Source organism: Meles meles, chromosome 12 (assembly GCF_922984935.1).
Source record: "Meles meles chromosome 12, mMelMel3.1 paternal haplotype, whole genome shotgun sequence".
Taxonomy (NCBI): Eukaryota; Metazoa; Chordata; class Mammalia; order Carnivora; family Mustelidae; genus Meles; species Meles meles.
In genome coordinates this window covers 13,074,759-13,093,335 of record NC_060077.1, presented here as the reverse complement: position 1 = coordinate 13,093,335, position 18,577 = coordinate 13,074,759, and the positions used below count along the sequence as shown (strand labels likewise).

Here is an 18,577-nt window from a genome sequence, read left to right as displayed (position 1 = left end):
CCCCTACCTTTATCTAGGTCCGGATCACTTATATCCCCTGCAAAGGAAACCCTACACCCATTAAGCAGTAGTTCCCCCTTTCCTCCTCCCTCCCAGCTCCTGGCACTTGCCCATCTGCTCTCTGTCTCTGTGGAGTCACCTAGTCTGCATAGTTCATGTAAATGGAATCCAACAGGGGCGCCTGAGTGGCTCAGTGGGTTAGAGCCTCCGCCTTCTGCTCCGGTCATGATCTCAGGTCCTGGTATTGAGCCCTGCATCGGGCTCTCTGCTCGGCAGGGAGCCTGCTTCCCCACTCTCTCTGTCTGCCTTTCTGCCTGCCTGTGATCTCTCTCTCTCTTTCTGTTAAATAAATAAATAAATAAAATCTTTAAAAAAAATAAATGGAATCCTACAAGTGACATTTTATGTCTGGCTTCTTTCATTCAGCATCATGTTTTTGAGGTTCACCCACATGATAGCATGCATCAATATTTCATTCCTTTTTATGGCCGAATAATATTCTGTTGTGCGGTTATATCACATTTGTTTATCCACTGTTTAGATGATGGACATTGGAGTTGCTTTCACCTTTTGGCTAGCCTGAACAGTGCTGCAGAGAACACGTAGGTACAAGTATTAGTCTGAGTCCGTTTTCGATCCTTGCCATATACACCTAAGAGGGGAATTGCTGGGTCATACTGTAATTCTGTGTTTAACTTCTTGTGGGACCACCAAACTGATCCCCCCTGTTATTCTTCATACCCAGGATGTGTGCACAGTTGTGGTCCCACAACTGAACTAGAAATTCATAGTTCTTTGAGTGTGCTGAGCTAGAAATTCACAGTTTCTTTGAGTGGCTCCCCAGATAACCATGGTGTGGTAACACTGTGTCGCTGGGATGATCAGATTCCAGAGACCTTTGCCAGGATTTACAAGTTGTCCTTGTACCTGGGCAAATTTGCTGAAGACAAACGCGAACATCTGTGCTGGGAAGAACTTACCTGACCTCAGTTGTGCCGGCTTACCGGGGACGTTCGTCTGTGCAGTCATCAAATAGTTATTCAGCATGTGGTGTTTATCGGGAACCAAACAGGCCAAAATCTCTGCCTCAGGAAGCTTACATTCCAGTGTCCGGAGACAGGCAGCAGACAATAAAAATAATAAGTAGGGGCAGTCAGAGAAGGCCATGCAAATTGATTAGCCTGTCGTTGTTTATAATTCTCTTAATATTGAAAAAAATTTTCTGTTTTGACTGTCATTAAGTTCTCTTTTTTAAAAAATATTTTATTTATTTATTTGACAGACAAAAGATCACAAGTAGGCAGAGAGGCAGGCAGAGAGAGGAGGAAGCAGGCTCCCTGTGGAGCAGGGAGCCTGATGCGGGATTCGATCCCAGGACCCCAAGATCATGACCCAAGCCGAAGGCAGAGGCCCAACCCACTGAGCCACCCTGGCGCCTAGTTCTCTTTTTCTGTAGTTTATTGGCTTCTTTTTCTTAGACACACATCTCTGACAAGACTTCTGTCTTTTTACTTTTTTCACAGAACCAGCTTTTAGTTTGGTTAGTTGTTTCAGTTGTTTGGTATTTCATTGATTTCTGCCCCAATAGTTATTATTTCCTTCTTGTTTCTTTAAGTGATTCTGCTGCTCCTTTTCCAGGGTTTCAGGTCGAATGGCTCCTGTCTTTTTGAAACCTTCCTTGTTTCCTGATAAATGTATATAGAGCTGTACGTTTCCCTTTAAAGTAGTGCTTTTGCTGTGTCCCATCAGTTTTGACATGTGCTGTTTTCATTATCACTCAGTTTACACATTTCCAAAAGTCACTTAGCAGTATGTTATTTGGCTTCCACATAGTTTTAAAATCCATCTTTTAAAAATGAATTTCTTCGGGCGCCTTGGTGGCTCAGTCATTAAGCATCTGCCTTTGTCTCAGGTCATGATCCCAGGGTCCTGGGATCCAGCCCCACATTGGGCTCCCTGCTCAGTGGGAAGCCTGCTTCTCCCTCTCCCTCTGCTCGTGTTCCCTCTCTCTCTGTCAAATAAATAAATAAAATCTTTTAAAATAAATAAATAAGGAATTTCTCATTTCATTGAAATGCAGTTGGAGAGCCTAGTTTGTATCTATTGCTAAAGTGATTCATGTCTGCTTTTGTCCATGCTCCATGTGCACTTTAAAAGAATGTGCACTCATGGCTGGGTGTTGAATTCTCTGTAAGTCTCTTACCTGAAGGGAGGCCCTCTCTAAGGGAGTACATTTGAGCTGAGATTTGAATGTCAAAAAGAGCCACCTCTGAAAATCTGGGAAGAGAGGATCCCAGGCAGAGGAGATAGCATGTATAAAGGCCCTGAGGTATGAACAAGTGTTGTATGTCCCAGGAGCAGAAAGAGGGCATTATGAATGGAGTGTAGTGGGCAAGGAAGAGAATAAAGTTAGCTAAGATCCTGAGAGAAAGTCAGGGCCCAGATCAAGTAAGGCCTCAGAGGCTATTGTATGGACTTTTTATTTTATTTTTTAAAAGATTTATTTATTTGAGAGAGAGCGAGAGCACGGATGGAGGGTGATGAGGGGAAGGTTCAGAGGGAGAGAGAGTCCTAACAGACTCCCTGCTGAGTGTAGAGCCTAGTGTGGGGCTTGATCTCATGACCCTGAGATTGGGACCTGAGCTGAAACCAAGAGTTGGATGCTTAACCAACTGAGCTACCAAGCGCCCCATGGACTTTTGGTTTTAATTAACACAGGACATGCATTGACCACTTACCAGGTGCTGTGCTAAGCACTTTATATAAGCTGAACATGAAGTACAAATTGATCACATTTTATTTTATTGTATTTTTTTGAAGATTTTATTTATTTGTCAGAGAGAGAGAGAGAGAGAGAGAGCACAAGCAGGGGGAGGAGCAGGCAGAGAGAGAAGCAGACTCCCTGCTGAGTAAGGAGCCCAGTGTGGGACTCAATCTCAGGACCCTGGGATCATGAACTGAGCCGAAGGCAGACAAGACACTTAACCGACTGAGCTACCCAGGTGTCCCTGATCTCATTTTATACAATAGAGGAATCACTTTGATATTAAAAGTACCTTAGTGATCATATTTAGCCCTGTCCTTTCCTTTTGTAAATTAGAAAACTGAGATAGAGTCTCGAGGATTCTCATAGCTAGTTGTTTGCGGCCCAGGCTCTGGACATCCCTGTCTCTTTGATAGATAAGCTCCTAAAAAGGAGAACTCCATTTTTATATAATTTCATTGAAATGTTACTGAAGAGAATCCTACCTTGTTAGGAACCCTCTGTAAACCAGAGGTCCCTTTTACCCATACTATGTGCGGATTTTGTACATCTAGATATTTACTGATCGGTTTTATTTCAAGTAAGTGTCCCACAGGGACTCCTTCCTCTCCTGAAACACTCTGCTCCCTCTAATTTTACCCTTCTGCTTCAGGCTGACATTTGGATGTGTTTCCATGAGGCAGCAGCTTCACTGCTCTCTATTCTCCTGGGGGCCACCTTCATTTCCAGGATGACCCATCTCACCCTTTTTTGATGAGGCCTCTGTGGCACATTCAAAAGCCTCCACATCACAGAGACACTTGGTAATTGCCCACTGGCATTGCCTGGCTGCCTGCAGGCAGGTTTTCCCACCTCACCCACCTTCGAAGCCAAGCTACTTTGGCCTCCTGGCAACATAGGAACAAATGTGGATGGACCCTGAGCAAGCAAAGCCGAATTCGGGGGCTGCGCCAGGCTGTCCTCACTCCCAATGGCCACTGTGCCCATTCGATGCCTGCCTGCCTAGGAGCCTAACTCAACCCAGGGATCAGCAAGTGCCCTTGTGAACCTTGTCCTGTGGTGCTTTATCTGAACTTGAAGGCAGAGTTATTCCCATCAGAAAAGGAGACATTTTTTTCCTGATGGTGGATGACAAAGTCAATGCCTCAGGCTGGGTCAGTGCTTGAGTTCTACCCTAAGAAAGCCAAAGGTGAGATTTATCTCCATGAAACACCGGCTTATCTCTTCTTCCCTGCAGATCTTTGCAAATACTCTTCTGGCTTGCTGGCCCTTCTGGGGATCTCCACTGTAATATTTTCTTACAGGACACATATTACATGATTTTGGAGGGTGTGAGGAATTCTGAACAGCAAGCTGGCCTTAGCCTTCATCTGAGACTCAGACGGAAAGAATGTCGAGATGCTGCAAAGAAAGTATCTATTTTTAATGCTATAAAGAAATATCTACAAAATGTAAAAATTGGACAGTTGCCTATGCATTATTTTTTATTTTTGTTTTTGGCAATTTAAAAAATTGTCAATGTACATAAATTTTATTTTAACTATTTTAAAAAAGATTTTATTTATTTATTTGACAGAGAGAGAGATCCCAAGTAGGCAGAGAGGCAGGCAGACAGAGGGGGAAGCAGGCTCCCTGCTGAGCAGAGAGCCTAGATGTGAGGCTCGATCCCAGGACCCTGAGATCATGACCTGAGCCGAAGGCAGAGGCTTAACCCACTGAGCCACCCAGGCGCCCCTATTTTAATTATTTTTAGTTGTACATTTCAATGGCATTCAGTATATTTACAGTGTTGGGCAACCATCCGTCACCATCCGTCTCTAGAACTTTTTCGTCATCTCAAATAGAGGCTCTGTACCCATTAAACACTTTCTATTTCCCTCTTCTGCTAGTGTCTGGTAACCTTTATTCTGCTTTCTGTCTATGGATTTGCCTGTTCTGGATATTTCATATAAATAGAATGATACAGTATGTGGCTTCTTGTCTGACTTATTTCACTTAGCATCATGTTTTTAAGGTTCATCCATGTTGTAGAATGTATCAGAACTTCATCCCATTTTATGGCTAAAGAATATTCCATCGTATAGATATATCCCATTTTGCTTATCTACTCATCTGTTAGTGGACACTGGGTTGTTACCATCTTTTGGTGATTGTCAGTGGACATTTGTGTACAGGTGTCTATTTGAGTCCCTGCTTTCAATTCTTTGGGTTATATACCTGGAAGTGGAGTAACTGAATCCTATGGAAATTCCGTATTTAAGTATTTGAGGAACTGCCAAGTCCATGCATTATGTTTTATATTCAGAATACATTTGTCACAGTTAAAAAGAAAGAAGGGAGGGGCACCTGGGTGGCTCAGTTGGTTAAGCCTCTGCCTTCGGCTCAGATGATCCTCGGGTCCTGGGATTGAGTCCCATGTCAGGCTTCCTCTTTGGCAGAGTGTCTGCTTCTCCCTCTGCCTCTGACCCTCCCCCCTGCTCATACTCTCTCTCTTTCAAATAAATAAATAAAATCTTTACAAAAAAATTAAAAAAGAAGGGAGGTGTATTTGGTAGCACTGTCATAACAAAGCACCACAGACAGAGTGATTTAAGCAATAGAAATCTGTTTCCTCAGAATTCTGGAGGCTGAAAGTCTAAGATCTTGGTGTTGGCTTTTCTCCTTGTCCACTCCCATATTGTCATATGATTTTCTCTCTCCTCGTCAGTGTCCTAATCTCCTCTTCTTAGAATAACACCAGTCAGATTGGCTTAGAGCTCATTTTACCTTAATTACCTCGTTGAAGACTACATCCCCAAATCCTTCCAGAGATGACGGGAGTTAGGACTTCAGTGTATGCATCAGTGGGGGGGGGGGCAAAATTTGCCCCATAACAGTGAGCAAAGAGCCAGCCATAGGCCAACTGTTCATTGACTTCCCCAAACAAACCATGGTAGGGGAAAACCAGAAGGATGGCTTTTAATTTTGATTTTTGGATTTCAGGAAATGCCTCAAATTCCAATGAGGAATGAAGTAATGAGGCGGCTCTTCTTTGTCTTCCCTTTTTTTTTTTTTTGAAGATTTTTATTTATAGGGGCACCTGGGTGGCTCAGTTGGTTAAGCATCTGCCCTTGGCTCAGTTCATGATCCCAGAGTCCTGGGATCAAGTTCCTCATCAGGCTCCTTGCTCAGCGAGGAGCCTGCTCCTCTGCCTGCTGCTCCCCCTACTTGTGCTCTCTTTCTCTCTTTAGACAAATAAATCTTTTTTAAAAAATATTTTTTTGGGCGCCTGGGTGGCTCAGTGGGTTAAGCCGCTGCCTTCGGCTCAGGTCATGATCTCAGGGTCCTGGGATCGAGTCCCGCATCGGGCTCTCTGCTCAGCAGGGAGCCTGCTTCCCTCTCTCTCTCTCTCTCTCTGCCTGCCTCTCTCTCTACTTGTGTCAAATAAATAAATAAAATCTTTAAAAAAAATATTTTTTTTTTTTATTTGAGAGAGAGCGAAGAATGTGAGCATAGTGGGGACGGGCAGAGGGAGAGAGAATCTCAAGCAGAGTCCCCACTGAGCACAAAGCCTGATGCGGGGCTCGATCTCACAACCTTGAGATCACGACCTGAGACAAGACCAAGAGTTAGACATTTAACCGTTTGAGCCACCCAGGCGCCCCTTCTTTGTTTTCTTAAATGTACATTCAGGATTAAAGGTTCTTAATAACTACTATCTGTGCCGGAAATAAAAGAGAGAGCTCTAATTAAAGGCTCACATTCTCCTTAAGGAAAAATGTCACACAGATGTGTTTTGCCTCGAACATCTCTCAATATCATGTGCTCTCCTTCTTTGGCATCATTTTAAGTTGTTGCATGTGGCTGTATTACATGAGTGTGCCGTCATTTATTGGACCCTTTTGTTGGATCTAAAGGAATTTAACAAAATTCTTTTCTTCCTATCCCCACCTCCAAATTAGTAGTCCAGGTTGGTTACTGAATCATTCCTCTATGATCCCAGGTGACTTCCTAAGTAATTTCCCATCCCAGGGTTTCTCTTTAGCCAAAATCCTCATGGCTGCCTGAAGGATGTTCTTGTTTTTTTCCTTAAAGATTATATTTTTTATTGTCAGAGAGAGGGAGAGAGAAAGAACGAGCATGCGCACAAGCAGCGGGAGCAGTAGGCAGAGGGAGAAGCAGGTTCCCTGCCGAACAAGGGGCCTGATGCAGGGCTCGATCCCAGGACCCTGGGATCATGACCTGAGTGAAAGGCGGACTCTTAACTGACTGAGCCACCCAGGCATCCCTGCCTGAAGGATGTTCTTTTTGTTTGTTTGTTTGTTATTAACCTATAATGTATTATTTGCCCCAGGGGTGCAGGTCTGTGAATCCTCAGGCTTACACACTTCACAGCACTCACCATAGCACATTCCCTCCCCAATGTCCATAACCCCACCACCCTCTCCCTAACCCCCCAACCCGTAGCAACCCTCAGTTTGTTTTGTGAGATTAAGAGTCTCTTAATGCTTTGTCTCCCTCCCGATCCCATCTTGTTTGATTTTTTCCCTCCCTACCTCCCATGACCCCCCACCCTGCCTCTCAAATTCCTTATATCAGATAGAACATGTGATAATTGTCTTTCTCTGATTGACTTATTTCACTCAGCATAATACCCTCTAGTTCTATCCACGTTGTTGCAAGTGGCAAGATTTCGTTTCTTTTGATGGCTGCTTAGTAGTCCATTGTATATATAGACCACATCCTGAAGGATGTTCTTAACTCACTGCTTTCCTTGTGTCCCTGTCAGCCCAAGAATGGCTCTTTCTTGACTTTGCAATTGGTCCAATCACTTCTGCCTTTTTTTCCTCCCCCAGGATTTTCTGCACATCAGTCTCTTTTCATCTTCTTCTACTTTCTTCCCATTCTGGGGAGCTAGCCAGGTCTTCCGGCAATTTGAGTACATACCATACTTGTTTCTTTCTGGGCCTGGCTCGTGCTGTTGTTCCTTTCAAGAGTGGCTCTTTTCCTCCCACCAGATGATGTTTCTAGCCTCTTCATCTAGGAAGGGCCAGCTCCTGTCTCAAGAGCTTCACAAGCTCCCTGTAGTTACCCTTGCCTTTATGGATTTTGCCTTTCTTTGCACTTTTGGTTCAGTGACATGGGCCCACACAGTTCATGAAGCAGGAAGAAAACAAGCCTTTGTCCCTCCCTGGATAGACTTAGAATTCTGACAAGGACGTGTTGTAAATGTCCCCGCCACACCAGCCATATGACAGTTCTTGGAACATGCTCACTTTTTTTCCCACTTCAGTGTTTGCCCTTGCTGTCCCTCTGTTCCTCCAACTCGTCCCAGCCAGCTTCTTCCTGACATTCGGATCTAGCTTAAATGTCACTTCCTTGGAGAGGCCATCCCTGATCCCTATCAGAAGTAACCCCATTGCTTCTGCTATGGCATGCTGCTTGTTTTTCTTATGCCCTTTACCCCAAGGTGTTCTCATCCACATTGCTCACCCACTTTCTTCACTGCACCTAACCTCCCGGAGAGCCTGGCTTGTTCACCTGTTTATCCCTAGTACCTGCATAGTGCCAAGATGGGCAGTAAGTGTTTACTGAGCGAATTAGTGAGATTGGATGGAATGGGGGCAGAAAAGGGGGACGTGGACAGGGGACATGGAAACTGCCACTTGAATTTCTGGTTTGGGAGATTGAGCTGATGGCAGGTAGTATTACTACTAACTGAGCTTGGGATTTCTGGAGGAGCATCTGTGGCTGAGGAAGAGCGAGCAGAGGTAGTGACGTCTCCTTTGTACTCACTGGATTTGCCTTTAAACTATTTCAGTGGACTGTTTAGAGGTAATTAAATAGGCACCATCCAAATCACAGTAATAGTTAGCATAGTTAGGCATATGGGTAAACTTTCAAAAATAATAATAGCTAACATTTTTAAAAATTTAACTTTATTTTTTAATTAACATATAATGAATTATTAGCCCCAGGAGGACAGGTCTGTGAATCGTCAGGCTTACTCACTTCACAGCATTCACAATAGCACATGCCCTCCCCAATGTCCATCCCTAACCCCCTTAGCTAACATTTAAAAAGAAGATTTATTTTAGAGAGAGTGCAAATGGGAGGGACAGAGGGAGAGGGAGAGAATCTTTTTAAATTAAATTAAATTAAATATTTTATTTGTTTGAGAGAGAGAGCGAGCGAGTACAAGTAGAGCAGAGGGAGAGGGAAAAGCAGGCTCCCCCACTGAGCAGGGAGCCTGATCCCAGGACCCCGGGATCATGACCTGAGCCAAAGGCAGACGCTTAACCAACTGAGCCATCCAGGTACCCCCTTTTAAAAATTTTATTTATTTATTTATTTTAAAGATTTTATTTATTTATTTGTCACAGAGAGATCACAAGTAGGAAGAGAGTCAGGTAGAGGGTGGGGGGAGGGGGAGGCAGGCCCCCTGCTGAGCAGAGAGGCCCAAGGAGGGACTTGATCCCAGGACACTGAGACCATGACCTGAGCTGAAGGCAGAGGCTTAAGAGAGAGGGCACACTCATCAAAAGCAAGGGGGAGAGGCAGAGAGAGAAGCAGGCTCCCCACTGAGCAGCAAGTCTGATGTGGGGCTCTATTCCAGGACCTTGAGCCAAAGACATGTCCTTAACCTACTGAGCCATCCAGGTGCCCCAAGAGAGAATCTTGAGCAGACTCTGAGCTAAGCCTGGAGCCTGCCACGAGGCTCAGTCTCATGCCTCTGAGATCATGACCTGAGCTGAAATCAAGAATTGGACACTTAACCAACTGTGCCACCCAAATGCTCCCAATAGATAACATTTATCGAGTGCTTATTCTGTAATAGGCAGTGAGCAGGGTGCTCTCCATACATTTACACTTACGACATTTAAGACTTAAAACAACCCTTGGACACAAAGATGCAGCTGAGGATTCTAACCATTAGATGAGGTGCCTGAGTCCTCTTAGCTAATTAGTGACTCAGGATTTGACTCTAGGCGGTCAGTTTCTAGAGTCTCTCTCCCAGTGTACCACCATGCTGGAAGAGGCATGTAATGGACCCAAAGCCAAGATGAGCCCTTTGCCTTTGAGGAGCTTATTTTTTGCTTGGGGAATAAAATATAACTCATAACTTACTATACTGACCAGGCTTGCATTAAGCACTCATTCAAGCCTGTCAAGTATGGCAGTTACTTGGTTAAAATGGCTAGTCTCCTCCGCTGATTTCAGAAGACCCAGTCTCATGTGACTTGACAATTAAGAGGAACTAAGGATGTTAGGAATGCAAAATCCTCTCCACAGATCATCATTTATTTTGGAAACATAATTTATAACCCTTTATAACCCGACTGGAAAAGAGGAAACTAAAAGATCACAGTAAAAGCCAAAGAAGATAGTGATGTCTAGATCTCTTCAAAAGAGAGTCAGAGTCAGTCAGGGGGCACTTGGGATTTCCAGAATGATGACTGCATGGGATTAGAATATGTGTTAAGAAATATACAAGCAGCAGGAAGTGAAACCACATACAGTGCACCCATTGCTTAATTTTTTTAAAGTGATTTTATTTTATTTCTTTTTCCAAGTGATTTTAATAATTTATTTTTTTTCAGCATAACAGTATTCATTGTTTTTGCACAACACCCAGTGCTCCATGCCCATTGCTTAATTTAAAAAAAAAGATTTTATTTATTTATTTGACAGAGATTACAAGTAGGCAGAGAGGCAGGCAGAGAGAGAGGAGGAAGCAGGCTCCCCGTGGAGCAGAGAGCCCATGTGGGGCTCAATCCCAGGACCCTGGGACTATGACCCGCAGGCTGAAGGCAGAGGCTGTAAACCACTGAGCCACCCAGGTGCCCTGCTTAATTAAAAAAAAAAAGATTTAAAAAAAGATTCAATTGAGGGGCGCCTGGATGGCTCAGTGGGTTAGGGCCTCTGCCTTCAGCTCAGGTCATGATCCCAGGGTCCTGGGATTGAGCCCCGCATCGGGCTGTCTGCTCCGCAGGGAGCCTGCTTCCTCCTCTCTCTCTGCCTGCTTCTCTGCCTAGTTGTGATTTCTCCCTGTCAAATAAATAAAAATTAAAAAAAAATAAAAAAAAAAAGATTCAATTGTGTCATTAACTACTGGAGTTAGCCTAGACCTCTTAGGTTGAGGGATCTATGCCAGAAGATTGTCCTCCACTTCAGGTGCCATTGCAAGTCCCAGGGTGTTCCCTGTACCACAGACCAAATGGCTGTAAATTGGGGGTTTCCATAACCCTGTTCTCAGGTTCAGTCATTTACCATAATGGTTCACAGAACTCAGGGAAACCATTTTTTGTATTTACTGGTTTATTATAAAGGATACAGACCACAACCAGATGAAGAGGCACATAGGGCAAGGTCCAAAATTGTCCTGAGCACAGATGTTTCTGTCCCGGTGGAGTTGGGGTGCGCCGCTCTCCTAGCATGTAGATGTGTTCATTGATTCAGGAGTTCTCCAAATCTCATAATTGAGACATTTTTTAGGGGGGCTTTATCACGTGGGCACAATCAATTTTTTTTTAAGATTTTATTTATTTATTTGACAGACAGAGATCACAAGTAGGCAGAGAGGCAGGCAGAGAGAGAGAGAGAGAGGGAAGCAGACTCCCCGCTGAGCAGAGAGCCCGACGCGGGACTCGATCCCAGGACCCTGAGATTATGACCTGAGCCAAAGGCAGCGGCTTAACCCACTGAGCCACCCAGGTGCCCCCACAATCAATTTTTAACTCCATTTCCAACTCCTCTCCACTCTAGAGGATGAGAGAATGGGGCTCAAAGGTCTAAGCTTCTGATCATAGCTTGGTCTTTATGGCAACCAACCCCCATCCTGAAGTTTGGAGCCCACCAAGAGTTGCGTTGTTAGAACACAAGACATTCTTATCCCCCAGCAGATTCTAAGGGATTTAGGAGCTCTGTGTTAGGAATTGGGAGCAGAGACCAAATGTATATCTTATAATGTCATAGTTCCTCAAAATATACGTTGAATGAAAGTGTCAATGCCTGAACTGTGATTTGGGTATCTTCTGAGAAAAGGAAGTAAAAGGAACACTTCAGTAGTCATAAATTATACATTATCTTTTATAATTAAAACAATGATATTTTTATTATCAAAACATATTATCTAGTTAAGACATGTGAATACCAAACTAGAATTAGGAAGTATTTAAAAACTGGTGCCCTCTGAAGAGAGAAATGCAAGTTCATTACTAATTCTACATGAAACCAGCTAATGTTACAAGAAAGATCTCTAATACAGACATGACGTAGTGAATACTGGGTAATTACCCTATAGAATAATGGGTTTAAGTACAAGAAAACAGATCCTACCAAGTGTGATTCTCCTTGGGCTGCCTTTGCTGATGACATTAGTTTATGCAGTCGACTAAAAACCAGATACAAATACGATGCACGTTATTGTTGGAAGTGTCAGACATTACACACCGTTGACATAACACATCACCCTCTCACCTAAAGCATCTGTGGGGAAGGTGAAAGGGGGTAGTAGGAAGATCCAGAGCCTAATTGTCATTACAAATTCTGACTCTATTTGGGGCCTCTAAGGGTGATAAAAACACACTAGGGATAAGGCATCAAGAAATAAAATAAAATAAAGGTATAAAGTTTCAGAGGTTTATCAGAATGGAAATCTGTAGCTCATACATTAGAATTCTAGGAGCAAAAATTTAAATTCTAAAGAAGTCCTATATAACCAATTTTTCGAATACATTTTTTACATATAAGAAGTCGTATATCATCTCCTATCTCTGAAAGATAGTAAAAATGAAAGTTCAGTCTGGCCTAGTTTATTCCTGAGTTTAAAGCCAGATAAAATCCTGGGTCAAAAAAAGAAGTGTTTTGCTCATATTTGCTTTACATGAATATAGTACAAAGCACCTGGTTTTCAAAACGTATCAAAATGGTACACCTTAGAACATGTATTAAGAAAACTCATAGACCCTTCATCGTTTACAGTGTTGAATAGTGGTCTTTATTTATTCTTTAAAGGAGTTGTTTAGAAATAATCAATTCTAATACCAGAACCATGAAAAGGAAATCCTGAAGGAGGATCCTAAAACCTCTGACTATCCATTTTCACATTCTTAGAGGTCACTGTACAGAAATGGTAAAGGTTTGGGTGTGAGTTGCTTTTTAAGTAGCATCCAGACTGCGTGCATTCTGATTGGCTGCAAAGTACGGGATGTTAAGGGCACAAAGGTGGCCTTTTCCAGTTTTAGCAGCAATAGCTACTTCCAGTCCTAGTAATAGGCTGTGGGTGAGAATGTATTGGGTGGTTCAACAGTTAGGCTGGATGGATTCCAGGGCTGGTCTGGTGGGTTCCCTGATTTGTTCGCATCCCTGATAGGACTGCCGAACAGACACCGAAACCCCCATGGAGCTTCAGGGGTGGTCCAGTCTCCCTAAGAACCCTAGAACCATGGAAGGTATAGGCCGAGTCTGTGTTCCAGTGAGTCAGGCTTACTGTCTGTCCAGTCGTCTCTTGCTGTGTCTCAAACCACCCAGAACTTAGTGGCTTAAAACAATGGTTTTGTTCTGTGGGTGCCCTGGGAAGCCTCTCCTTCAGTGGCAGTCCTATGCTAGTAGGGCGTGGAATCATCTGAAGGCTTCTCTCCCATGTCCAGTGACTGCGTTTGGATGTCTTGGAAGCTGGGAACTGGTCAGGCGTCTCTGTTGTCCATGTGGCTTCTGGAGCTGCCTCACAGTCAGGTGGTCTGAGGAGAGGCAGACCTCTGTATGGGGGCTGGCTTCCTTCGCAGCAGCCATGGGGCGGAACGGGAGGCAGAAGCTGCCTGCCCCAAGACCAAGACCCCGAAACTGGCACAGCGTTACTTCCACGATTGGCTAAAGCAGTCAGAGCTACGCACATGCAGGGGGAGGAGACATAACTCTTAGGTTATGGACAAGTGCCCAAGAATTTGGCCACCATTAATCCTCCACAGTCTCCAGCCAGCACTCCAAGGCTTGTTCATAGTTGTACCTTATCCCAGTCTGGCCTCACAAGGAGCCGCTTTGCATTCATGTAGCTCTTTGTGCATTGATAAGAAAGTTCATGTTCACTCTCTCAGTTTGTCCTCCCGACACCTCAGTGGGAAGCAGGTTGGGTAGGAGGGCAACTGTGGCGCAGAGTTAAAAGCCGAGGACCACACAACTTGCTGGGGACAGAACTGAGGCACAGATCCGAATCTCTCGACTCAGTCCCTGCTGAGGGATTCGGGTTTGTTTGTTTGTTCATTCTGCTCTCTGACACGTCTAGAGCTGCAGGAGCGGAAAACACATTTCCCTTTGGTCGAACGTTTGGCCACAGATCTTTGCAGGTCAACCTTAGGGCGCAAACAAAGGAAACAAACATTAACACGCCTGCTCAGCCCTGTGCCATCAGCAAGGACTCTGGAAGCCGGTGTACTGGCCTTCACTCTTGGGAAACTCTCTCCGGATCGTCCAGCGGCAGCAGCTGGGCAGGATGGCAAAGTCGGCGAGATCCTGGGAGCCGAAGCGCCAGGTGGTGTAGCACCTATAGGCACAGTGCCGCAGCTGGCTGTTGGCACTGTCATCCAGCACCATCAAGGGCTCCTGGTAGAGCAGGAGGAACTGCAGGACCTGTCGGGACAAGACAAGCTTCCTGAAGGGCTCCGAGGTGGTGATGCAGGCACCAGGCTTTTTCCGACAGCACAGCTCTTCCAGGCATCTGTGGCTCTCGGGGAGCTGGGACGGGAGGCAGTGTCCACACTGGCACCAGTCTGGGCTGTTGCTGGATATAGGAGTCGCTTCCCTATTTAGTGGCTGCATCTCCTCTGGTTGCCCAGGAGTAGGGGATGGGTCGTGGAGAGACAGGAGCATCCTGGACAAGTCCGTGAAGTCCGTTGAGGGTCTCTGAAAAAGTCGTTTCCAAACCCATCAGCAGTGACAAACCCTAGGGTTCTAGGTTCTTTGATTTTGGTATTAACTTATAAAATTACACTTAATATCACATTAATACCAGTAGCTGTCATCTATCAAATGTATATATCAAGATTATCCTAGTGTTTTATAAATTTGTTCTGTTTAGCCTTTCAAGAACCTCGTGAGATATGTGTCCTTCTCTCCATTTCACAGATTTGGAAAGTGAAATTCAGAAATGCCAGGCCTCAAAGCACATATCACCTGCTCATGGAGACCTTCTTTCCCTGATCCCCCGATCTAGGTGGTTCCCCTCCACCCAGGTCACTCTTAGCGCATCATGAGATTCCATGTTCTTCACAGTACTTGTCACTATCTGAAGTGATCCTACTCATTGATACGTCCTCTTGATGGTTCTTCCACAGGAAAGCGGGGTGGGGGGCCCTGTTTGCTTTATCACTGCTGTATCCCCATTACCTAGGCCAGTACCCAGCACATAGTAGACAGTAAATATTTGTTGATTTTGCTCTACTGTCTCCTTTTCCACCAGTCTCTGTCTTCTAGCAAATCCATTTGTTATTCTCCAAGAGAAGTTGCCATAATTGACATCATTTATATCTGTTCTTTATAACATATACCTTCATTCACCTGGTAAAGTTTGAGTCGTACATTAAAATTAAATAGTTTCTATACATGAGCACTTAGAGCAGCACTATTTACAATAGCCAAAGGGTAAAAACAACCCAAATATCCATCAACAGATGAATGGATAAAAATTTAATGTCAGAAACCTTTATTTTCAGGGATCATTTCTATAGTTTGTAAAAATATGTCATGTCCATATGGTGGAGTATTACTCAGCCAAAAAAAAAAAAAAAAAAAAAAGGAGCAGTGTACTGATACCTGCTACAACATAGATGAACCTTGAAGCCATTATGAAAAGTGAGAGAAGCCAGTCACAAGAAGGCAAATACTGTATGATTCTCTTTATATATGAAATGTCCAAAATAGGCAAATCCATGCTGACAGAAAGCAGATTAATGATTGCCAGGAGCACCTGGGTGGCTCATTGGGTTAAGCGTCTGCCTTTGGCTCAGGTCATGATCTCAGGGTCCTGGGACCGAGCTCCAAGTCAGGCTCCCTGCACAGCAAGGAGCCTGCTTCTCCCTCTCCCTTTGTTGCTCTTCCTGCTCATTCTCTCATTCTCTCTCCCTCAAAAAAAAAAAAAAAAAAAAAAAAAAAGATTTCCAGGGACTAGGGGGAGGTGGGTGTGAGTAATGGCTGTTGAATGGGTACAGGGTTTCCTTTTGGGTTGATGAAAAGTCCTAGAACTAGATAGTAGGATGGTTGCACAGCATTGTGGATAAACTTCTGAATTTTAAATGTCACTGAATTGTATGCTTTACAGTGGTTAAAATGGTAAATTTTATGTGTATTCCCCCTTACCACCCCTGAGTTCATATTACACCCAAACCCGATAAGGACATTACAAGAATGGAAAAATTTTGGCCAGTCTCTCTCAATAAGAGACATAAAAATCTTAAATATTAGTGAATCAAATCCAGCAATAAATACATAGAGTAATATATTACTTTCAAATTGATTTTATTGCAGGAATGCAAGGTTGGCTTAATATTTGAAAATCAATTTCTGTAATTCACCACATAACGGAAAAAAGAAAACTCATTGATAATTTTTTGAAAAGCAGAAAATAGCATTATTTTAAAATTCAGTATTAATTTATAACAAAAATTCTTAGCAAACTAAGAATGGAGGGGACTTTTCTTAATCCAGTAAAGCATTCTTTAAAATTCTACAGCAGGGGCACCTTGGTGGCTCAGTTGTTAAGTGTCTGCCTTTGGCTGAGGTCATGATCCCAGGGTCCTGGGATCAAGCCCCACATCAGGATCCCTGCTTGGCAGGAAGCCTGCTTCGCCCTCTCCCACTCCCCCTACTTGTGTTCCCTCTCTTGCTGTCTCTCTCTCTGTCAAATCTTAAAAAACAACAACAACAAAAAACCCTACAGCAGATACTAGAGTGAAATATGAAAAGCTTTCTTCCTGAGATAAGGAATGAGACAAAAAGATGTTTCCTATGACCACTTCTAATCTGCGTTGTACCAGAGGTCCTAGCAGGTGTAATGAACACCAGGAGCTGGAAGAGGCAAAGAAGGATCCTTCTTTAGGGCCCTCAGAAGCCCTACCAACACCTTGGTTTCAGACTGCCAGCCTCCAGAATTGTGAGTTGTTTTCAGCTACTTAGTTTGTGGTGATTTATTATGGCAGCTGCAGAAATTATACAGTGAAGGTGTCCCACGATCGGAGCTGCTGCGGAGAGCGGGAATGAAAACACCCCCTTAGAGAATGGTTTGATAGTGTCATATGCCGGCCTTCTGACCCAGCGGGTCCACTTGTAGGCACCATATGTTTACCACGGCAGCTTTACTGCATATGCGCTCCAAACTGAAAGCAACCCAAATGTGCATCAACAATAGAAGGGATAAATAAATTGGATGTTTTATACAACGAGAATGAACTATTCCTATATGCAGTGTCATGGATGGCTCACAAAAACAATACTGAGTGAAAGAAGTTAGACACTCCACAGAGTATATATTGAGTACGTACAGGATTCAAATTTTGGAAAATCCTGGAAGAGATAAAACTAACTTTTGGATACAGAATAATGATGACGTTTAAGGGAAAGTAGTGATTGGGTGGAGGCGTGAAAAGAGCTTCTGCTAATATTCTGGGTTACATGTGTTTACTGTGTTAAAATTCGTCAATTGCGATTTACACAACTTTGTAGCTATATTTTTATTTATTTATTTTAAAGATTGTATTTATTCATTTGAGAGTGAGAGAGAAAGAGCACAATAGTGGGGTGAGGAGCAGAGGGAGAGGGAGAAGCAGACCGTGCACTGAGCAAGGAGCCCGATGTGGGGCTCGATCCCAGGATCCTGAGATCATGACCTGAGCTGAAGGCCGATGCTTAACCGACTGAGCCACTCAGGCGCCCTTTATATTTTTATTTAATAGTAACTTTTCTTAAAAAAAAAAAAAAAGACTAAATGTTTTAACTTACTGGGATGTTTTCACCTTTGACATTTTGTAGACTTTCCCCAAGTAGCTGCTGGTCCACCATCCTGATGTGGGGTTCATCCACAAAGGACACATATTTTAATGTCTAGGAAAAGAGAGTTAAAACTTTTACCCATTTTTGTACAGAATTGTCAACAGTCACATACCTGAACAGGTCTAAAGGCAAGTGTTATTGCTATTTACCAAATGACAAACTTAGAAGCTGACCAAAAACTCTTACTAGCCGGGGCACCTGTGTGGCTCAGTGGGTTAAAGCCTCTGCCTTCGGCTCAGGTCATGATCCCGGGTCCTGGGATTGAGCCCCACATCGGGCTCTCTGCTCAGCAGGGAGCCTGCTTCCTCCTCTCTCTCTCTGCCTGCCTCTCTGCCTACTTACGATCTCTGTCTGTCAAATAAATAAATAAATAAAATCTTAAAAAAAAAACAAAACCTCTTACTAGCCAAGAATGAATGATTTCTGAGTCCCAACGTGACTCAGCAGTAGGACCCTATGCACATTAATATGTGGGCTCAGAGTTTCCACAGCTTCCTCCCTGATGATTTTAGGTCTCCCATGTGCTATGTAAAAGTCCTCTGTTATGTTTCCTCAATTTCAGTAACTCTACATCGAGTATCTCCCGAAAATTTTACTGTTGCAACTTAAATAATTTATATTTTTGTTAAATTTCATCCCATCTTGGGCCATGAAATGGTAATTATTTTTAGTTGCAAAAATGAGCTTTCAGTATATGTGCTGCTGAAGCGAGCACGCAAAAATGAGCTTTCATTTCAAATTGTATAATACATGTCCAAATGGCCAGTAAATTGTGCCTTCAGGCTGCTGAGA

The 18,577-nt window shown here is 43.6% G+C and overlaps 1 protein-coding gene and 1 long non-coding RNA gene across 2 annotated transcripts in view; one reads left to right on the top strand and one right to left on the bottom strand.

The window, feature by feature from the left end:
* Positions 1–18,577, top strand: part of LOC123954631 — a 36,859-nt gene that overhangs the window by 12,600 nt on the left and 5,682 nt on the right. The window lies entirely within an intron of this gene.
* P2RX7 (purinergic receptor P2X 7) overlaps positions 10,819–18,577 on the bottom strand; it is a 49,961-nt gene continuing 42,202 nt past the window's right edge. The window contains exons 12-13 of the mRNA XM_046025971.1: positions 17,735–17,836; positions 10,819–14,644 (exon numbers count right to left, since the gene is read on the bottom strand). Coding sequence (XP_045881927.1) covers positions 14,150–14,644; positions 17,735–17,836 — 597 coding nt within the window. The 3' untranslated portion in view covers positions 10,819–14,149. The remainder of the gene's footprint in view (positions 14,645–17,734; positions 17,837–18,577) is intronic.